The sequence below is a fragment of the Citrus sinensis genome, chromosome 3, assembly GCF_022201045.2.
Source record: "Citrus sinensis cultivar Valencia sweet orange chromosome 3, DVS_A1.0, whole genome shotgun sequence".
Classification (NCBI taxonomy): Eukaryota; Viridiplantae; Streptophyta; class Magnoliopsida; order Sapindales; family Rutaceae; genus Citrus; species Citrus sinensis.
In genome coordinates, this window is record NC_068558.1 from 12,292,326 (window position 1) to 12,300,573 (window position 8,248).

Here is an 8,248-nt window from a genome sequence, read left to right on the forward strand (position 1 = left end):
TTTATCCTTTACTTCAAAGCCTCAAGCTGATCAATCGATGATTAATTACGTTTAGCCCAACAGAGAGAAAGCACCTTGATGATGTGTACGTAAATGATTGATTGTTTATTGCATGAAACTATGGAGGCTGTGACACTAGAAAATTGCATGTCAAAGTTGAACTCATGATAACTTTAATTGAAGAATCTTACGAAGGCACAATGGACAGAACATGACATTTTCTTACTCGGTGTAAAACAATGTGTTGAATTAAAACTAGCTATTTTATCGGACAAAACTCATTTCAACCAATGAGATGTCGAGACGTGTCAGTCACATGGGAGTTTGGGCGAACTTAAGCAGCTACACAGTCAATGGGGCCCAAAGGTCATAGTCAAGTCAGCTTATATGATAAGTTTCCTAGTATTGAAACTGAAGACCAAGAACAGGGCATTAACGAGCTTTTCTCTCTATATACTCCCTCCTTGATCACCATTTGTTTCTCACAAAGCTACTTAGTGTTCATTGACATCGCTTGCTGCAAGCTTCCGTGAGTAATCACTGTTTCCTGGTAACTCATTTGCTTATTGTATTTGGTTTTGAATTTGCTTTCTGTCCCAGTTATATATTTCTGTATGAGCATGTGTCGCCTTTTATCGTTAATTGATTGCGTAAGTTGGTGTTGTATGAGTAGCTAACTTCAATAATGCACAATTTAAACTGCAGTTGAAATTGTATTGACGAAATGGCTAAGATGATCAGTTTGTTTGGATTTGCTTCACTTATGTCTTCCGAAGCTGTGAAGGAATTTCTGGAGCTACATACCGGTGAAGGAACTGTTTCTAATGTTGAAGTTGGACAAAAGGAAGGTTCAAGAGCACATGCTATAGTTGAGTTCACAACTGTGGAAGCTGCAGAACTAATCAAGGGGTTGGCTGCTGAGCGTCTTTTGTGGTACGGGAAATCTTATCTGAAAGCTTCCGATGAAAAGAGAAGGATCCCGTATTACAAGTTGAATTTTGGATGCCAAATTTCTAAGGACAAGTTTTCTGTGCTCTGGTCACAGGAAAACGTTTCTGTGAAACTGTGTTCGGACCTCAGAAAATTTATGTTCTTTCTGTCTTATGCATCTGTAGATTATAAGCTTGAGCTCTCCTATGAAAGCATTTGGCAGATTGAGCTACACCGTCCCAGAGGTCACTCTGTTAAATATCTTGTCATTCAGGTTTGTATTTTGCATTACAACTAATCAATATGTGATCATTTTATAAAATCACTTCATGTTATGTATCAAGAAATATAGCTTTTTTGCAAATTGATCACTTACAAGAAAGCTATAACTTCAATACCGTGTTGCATGATCGATCAGTTTACTTCTTTCAAATGTTATACGCTAAAAGCTTGTTTTCTTTGTTTTCTGTTGCCAGTTATATGGTGCTCCTATGATTTATGAGAAAGATATCCACTGGGTTCGCGAAGTTGATTTTACTCCATCGTCAAGCATTGGACAATCATCTGCCATGTGTTTGGAACTTCCCAGAGGGGCTCATATTCCGAAAGCGCTGAAAGATTTCTTTTACTACAAAGAAAGTCCACTCCAGTTCACTCTAGTACGAGGTTCAGGGTTCTCTAGCAACACTGATCTTGTCCCTATGATCAGTCCACCTCATGGCATTAAGTTGCCATTCAAAATATTGTTCAAAATCAATTCTCTGGTTCAACATGGCTGCATTCCAGGGCCGGCACTTGATGCCAAATTCTTTCGCTTGGTTGATCCAAGTAGAATCAAAATGGAATGCATAGAACATGCTTTGGAGACGCTATTTCATCTAAGAGAATGCTGCTATGAGCCTGTAAGCTGGCTCGAAGAGCAATATAGGAAGTATGTCTTATCTGGGAGACTACTTAATTCCCCTGCTGTTGCCTTAGATGATGGTTTGGTTTATGTTAACAAGGTTCTGGTAACCCCATCTAAGGTTTATTTTTGTGGTCCGGAGATCAGTCTGTCAAATCGTGTGTTACGAAGTTATCCGGATGAAATTGACAACTTTCTTCGTCTTTCTTTTGTTGATGAGGACTTGGATAAGTTGTACTCAACAGTTTTGTCTCCTGTGACATCTTCCACCAATGAAGAAAGACATACAAGAATATATGAAAGAGTACTCTCAACTCTAAGAAATGGGATAGTCATCGGAGATAAGAAGTTTGAAACTCTGGCATTTTCAAATAGTCAAGTGAAAGATAATTCTTTGTGGATGTTTGCATCCAGGCCTGAGCTTACTGCAGCAGATATCAGAGAGAGAATGGGTGATTTTCGCGACATAAAGAATGTTGCAAAGTATGCTGCTAGACTTGGTCAGTCTTTCAGCTCATCTAGAGAGGCACTGCATGTTGACAGTAGTGATATTGAAATCATTCCTGATGTAGAGGTGGAGGAGGATGGGATTACATATTGTTTCTCGGATGGTATAGGGAAAATATCTTCCGAATTAGCTGAAATTGTGGCTAAAAATTGTGGTTTCACGATTTATACTCCATCTGCATTTCAGATCCGATATGGTGGGTACAAAGGTGTTGTAGCAGTTGATCCAACTTCATCAACAAAGTTATCATTGAGGAAGAGTATGCTCAAGTACAAATCAGAAAGCACAAGTCTAGACATTTTGGCAAATAGCAAGTATCAGCCCTGTTTCCTTAATCGCCAGTTGATAACCCTTTTGTCTACTCTTGGCATTAGAGATCGTGTTTTTGAAAAGAAGCAGAGAGAGGGCGTCGCGCAATTAGATGCCATTTTAACAGATCCTTTGAAGGCACATGAAGCACTGGAACTGATGTCATCAGGGGAGAACACAAATGTTTTGAAAGAAATGCTTATGTGTGGTTATAAGCCTGATGTAGAACCGTTTCTGTCAATGATGCTACACACATTCCGCGCATCAAATCTGCTGGAGCTGAGAACCAGAACAAGGATATTTATCCAGAATGGACGAGCAATGATGGGATGTCTTGATGAAACAGGCACATTAGAATATGGTCAGGTATTTGTTCAATGTTCTGCCTCTAGAAGAAGAGAGTTTTTGGATAATTCCTGCAACAATCGGTCAGGAGAACTTAGTGTTGTGGAGGGAAAGGTGGTTGTTGCTAAAAATCCATGTCTACACCCAGGAGACATGCGTGTGCTAAGGGCTGTGGACGTACCTGCTTTGCATCACATGGTGGATTGTGTTGTTTTCCCGGCAAAAGGAAAAAGGTAAGCTTTTTTTTTTTTCTGGTTTTCCCCAAGAATGACTTATGGTATGATTCATAATAGATTATTCTTAATGAAAGTTTCAATAGATTCTATTGGAACATTTTTTTACGACTTGTTCTGTTTTGATAAATGCTCAGATATATACCTGTGTAAACTGACAATGGTTGCATTATTTGTTAGACCCCATACAAATGAATGCTCGGGAAGTGACCTGGACGGTGACGTGTACTTTGTCTGCTGGGACCACGAACTTATTCCTCCACTTCAGTTTCGACCAATGGATTATACTCCGGCACCAGAAAAGGTTTTGGATCGTGACGTGACAATCGAGGTATTGCTCAATCTTCTAGTAATGTTTTAAGATTTATTTCATTCATATGCATGAATAAACTCTTCTATTTGCTTAGTTTCTTTTGTAATTACACTCTGTCATTTCTAATTTCTTCGAGCCAAAGGCATTGCAGCGTATCATCTTATCCTGAAAAACTTCTCATCATTTGTTTTTCTCTCTTTAATCTGCCGTGATCCTTTTTTTGCCCCTTAACATTTCTATGCTGCAGGATGTAGAGGAATACTTTGCCGATTACATAGTCAATGACAGCTTGGGCATAATTTGCAATGCCCACGTCGTGCATGCAGATTCAGAACCTGACAAGGCGAGGAGCAGCAAATGTCTTGAGCTTGCAAAGCTATCCTCCATTGCAGTGGACTTCTCCAAAACTGGAGTCGCAGCCACAATACCCAGTGGACTACGTGTCAAGAAATATCCAGACTTTATGGAGAAGCAAAACAAAACCTGCTATGAATCACAGCGTGTCATTGGGAAGCTTTATCGAGAGGTAAAAGGCATTGCACCATCAACAGCCACTATGAAATCCTTTACTAAGGAAGTGGCAATGCAGTCCTATGATACTGATATGGAAGTTGATGGCTTTAAGCACTACATCATCGATGCTTTCAACTACAAAACTGAGTATGTTATCAAGTTGGGGAACTTGATGGATTATTATGGGATCAAAACTGAGGCTGAAATACTGAGTGGGTGCATCATGGAAATGGCAAAGTCCTTTGATAAGAAAAGAGACTTGGAAGCAATCACTTTTGCTGTAAGGTCATTAAGAAAAGAAGCCAGGACCTGGTTCAACAAGAAGAAGAATGAGTCAGATTCTAGCCATGAAGCTGTATACGCAAAAGCTTCAGCTTGGTACCATGTGACTTACCATCCAAGTTACTGGGGTCGGTATAAACGAGAAGGAATGAATCGAGACCATTTTCTCAGCTTCCCGTGGTGCATCCATGACAAGCTGATTGAGATCAAAAGGGGAAAACAGAGCTCCTAAAGGCCAGGCCTTGAAAATTTTCATCGCTAGGGAGTGCCATTCCAGACATGGATTGTGCTCTTAGTTGGTGGAGCGATTTGACATTAAAATAGTTAAGTGTGTGCAATTATTTTTTAAATAAGCAGCTTGTGTGACGGCTTCTTTACCTTCTTGTTGTTGTTGCTGTTGCTGCTGCAGTTGTTGTTGTTGCTGTGAGATGCAAGTGTGGTGTGATCTGTACTTGAATTTGAAACTTGTTTTTAGTTTCTGTAATAAAATAAAAATATGGTTTGTTGTGTGATTACTTGGAATTCACAGATGCATGGATAAAGAATGTTACGATTTATGATATCCATACATATTAAAAATATCATTGGGAGTGGTATCTAAATAAATATTAAATTATTATCCTAACAGATACATAATTGTGTGATGAAAATATTGATCACAATGAAATCCTAGAGTTATATATACTTACGATTTTGAGGTGATTCAATCCATCGAAGTCAGTTTTCAACTTTCATATCACCAAAGACTTGCAAAACCATTGTGCCAAGAAGCAAAACTGAAGTATCCTCTTGTCCAGCAAAGTTAAATAGCTTACATTCTTAGCCACAGATAACATCGTCCCTACTGATCCCTTTAAGTCTGTTGTTTCGATGTTCTTTAATTTCTCTAAAATTTGATTCCATAAGCAAACCTAATAAGTCATCCTTTTTAGCTTCCCCTGTTTTCATTATTTCTAAGAGCGGATTTCCTTGTCAAGGTCCATCATTGTCCTGTTTCTCTTAGTAGGGACATATCTATATATAAGCAGTAAAAATTTACTAAAATGAGATTAACAAGAAACCGTTTTTCTTAAGTGCACAAGTCTGCACTCTACAAAATATGCAAATTCAGTCTTTACAACAATAACAACGGAAATTGCACTTAATAAAGTTCATTTTTCTAAAAACATTTATAGAAATGAAAATAAAAAAGACTAAGGAAATAGGAGACTAATACTTACTATCGTCATAAGTAAATTTCAACTTTATGATTGATGCACATGTTTTCAAATCAGCCAGAGATTATTTTTTACACCTCCATATATCCTTGAATGTAAACTGACTGTAAAGCTTGTAAGGCCAGATCAGCTAGTTCTGTTTGGGATTGGTTCATTCTTCTTAGTTGCTCCCAAAAGCCATTCGACAAATCACATCACTTATCAAATTTACAAGATAAGGCCATACATCCAACTCACCTGATCCTTCAGTACACATCAGATTCTCCCACTTGGTAATTATTTCCCTGCAACTTTGGTAAAACGCAGGCAACATAAGCTCTATCAAAAGCAAGAAAATGATGGCATTATGGAACTTAATATTCCATTAGTACACATAAAGGTAGAGCTTCTCTTGGTGGAACGGTGGGTCGATAGTCTTTCTAAGTTTAGTGCACTTTTCACCTTCATGGCTTGGCAGTCTGATTGTCATTATCTTTCCTAGTGGATTAGATTTGGATTTCTGAAAATATTTAATTCTAATCATGTTGTAAAAGTGTTTTCACTTAATATATATATATATGTGTGTGTGTGTATGTATATGTATAAAAAAACTAAAGCAATAACAGTCATTTAAAGATATACAAATTTTGTCGTAAATCTTATTGGATAGCTTAATTAGCTTATTCAATATCTTATGTTAACTGCTATATTATATCTCAATGAAGGGAGACACAACACTCTCCACAACTTTATGCAAAACAGAAATATTTCAAATGTACATATCTCTTTATTCATCCTTCTTCGAGTAGCTCAGATCCCTTCTCCTTCCCTATCATGCTAGCCTTAAAATATGTGTTTCTTGTATGAAAGTTAAATGCATGCACACTTTGTTCTCTTATCAAACCATTAAAATATGGCGGGAACATTCGAGAACTTCGCTTGCTGCTCAATAATCTTGTGCCACCACACAACAGAGAAAGTCTCTTGATGATGTGTACGCAAATGATTGATTGTTTATTGCATGAAACTATGGAGACTCTCACAGTGGATCAATTCATGTCAACGTTGAACCAATGACGACGTCAACTGAAGAATCTTACGAAGACACTATGGACACAACATGACATTTTCTAACTCCGCGTGACCCTATGTATTAGAGTGCAATTTATGCACTAGTTTTGCATTGTTTACTTCCCTTAATATCGATGTTTTGCACTTAATAATAATGATTTACTTGTGTTTTACTTTTGTAGGTGCAATTTTATTGATTTGTGATAAAATTGAGCTATAAGATGATGTTTAAAGATGATTGTTCTCTTGGAGAAATTATGAGCGTCAGAAGAACTTTGTTGATAAGGCGTGGGCGCGTGCTGTCAACTACGGACCTGCAGTTTTTAGTTTAACGTGTTTTGTATTTTTGGTTATTTTTGTAATTACAAATTTAATATTTCAGATATTAGTATTTTATTTTAAATAGAACTCTAAAGGAGAAGAGAGAGAGAGTATTTAAGGGAGGAATCTATTGTGAAAAAAAGGACTTTTTGGAGAAGAGAAATAAACCCTAGATCTAAACTTTTCTCTTCTCTCTATGAAGAATTAAACCTATTTTTCTGGTTGAATGATAATGAAGCTTTGATTCATCACTACTGTGAGATCTATTTTATGCTTTAATTGTTTTATTGCTTTTTGGGTATTTGTTTATTCTCTGAATTATTTTCATGATTATGTTTGTTAATTAGGTAATTGGCCACTATTTAATTATCAACTTAATCTATTGTTAATTAAAGGATTCATCGTATGAAGATTTTAATGTTTGTGACAAATAACATAGTAGTGAGTTGTGTTATGAGAATAAACAATCTAATTTAAATGAATCATCGTATGTGTTGATTAGGATTTGGGTCTCTCTAGTTTTTCAGGCTATCAATTGATTAAATCTTATGATCGTATCTAGGGTTGTCTATTGATTAGGGAAATAGCCAACGGTCGTACCTTGGTTATCGACTAGTTAAGGAGAGATTGGCTATTAGAGGGTCTCAGTAGCTATAACCGGTCTATTCATAAGTAATAATAATCTATATTTGAATCAATGATCAGTAGTCGAATCAAGCTGAATTAATTTCTTCAACCAGAGCTTTCTCCAATTTGAATTACAACTTTAATTTGCATTCTTGTTATTTTAATTTGATTTTTATTATTGTCAACAAAACCCCCATTTTATGTTTTATGTTTTAAAAGGATTTAAATAATTACCGATCTCTGTGGACACGACCCTGCTCAATCACTATATACAATTTATTTAGAGTATGAATTTATTTTTGTTGGCTTCGACAACCATCAAATTTTGGCGCCGTTGCCAGGAGACATAAACCAAACCCTCCAATCAAGAGAAATAAATACAATAGTAAAAGAAATGATTAAGGCATAGCCTAAGGTAAAAAGCATAATAAAAATGACTAATGCAGATGGTTATAATATTTCTTACGATACTTGCGGCTGGCAAGTAATTTAATGCCCCTTTTCGAATGTTGACTGGCAACACTAAAATCAAGGCTAAAGTCAATTCTCTCAAAATTCTCAGGTGCAAACAAAAAGTGGTCATTATTCGCCAGGTGCTCGCCAGAACTATCATTATTATCAGTATGAGAATTGTAATGCCTAAAATCTGTCTTGGATGCTCGTTGATGATGTGGATTAATTATAGTCACCAATGCT

The 8,248-nt window shown here is 36.7% G+C and overlaps 1 protein-coding gene across 1 annotated transcript; it reads left to right on the forward strand.

Annotated features, from left to right (window-relative positions):
* Nucleotides 1-437: 437 nt before the first annotated feature.
* Nucleotides 438-4,852, forward strand: LOC102606638 (probable RNA-dependent RNA polymerase 1). The gene is made up of 5 exons (XM_052436652.1): nucleotides 438-550; nucleotides 706-1,204; nucleotides 1,407-3,229; nucleotides 3,410-3,560; nucleotides 3,790-4,852. The coding sequence occupies exons 2-5, from the start codon at nucleotides 725-727 to the stop codon at nucleotides 4,567-4,569; spliced, it is 3,234 nt and encodes a 1,077-aa protein (XP_052292612.1). The 5' UTR covers nucleotides 438-550; nucleotides 706-724; the 3' UTR covers nucleotides 4,570-4,852.
* The last annotated feature ends 3,396 nt before the right edge of the window (nucleotides 4,853-8,248 follow it).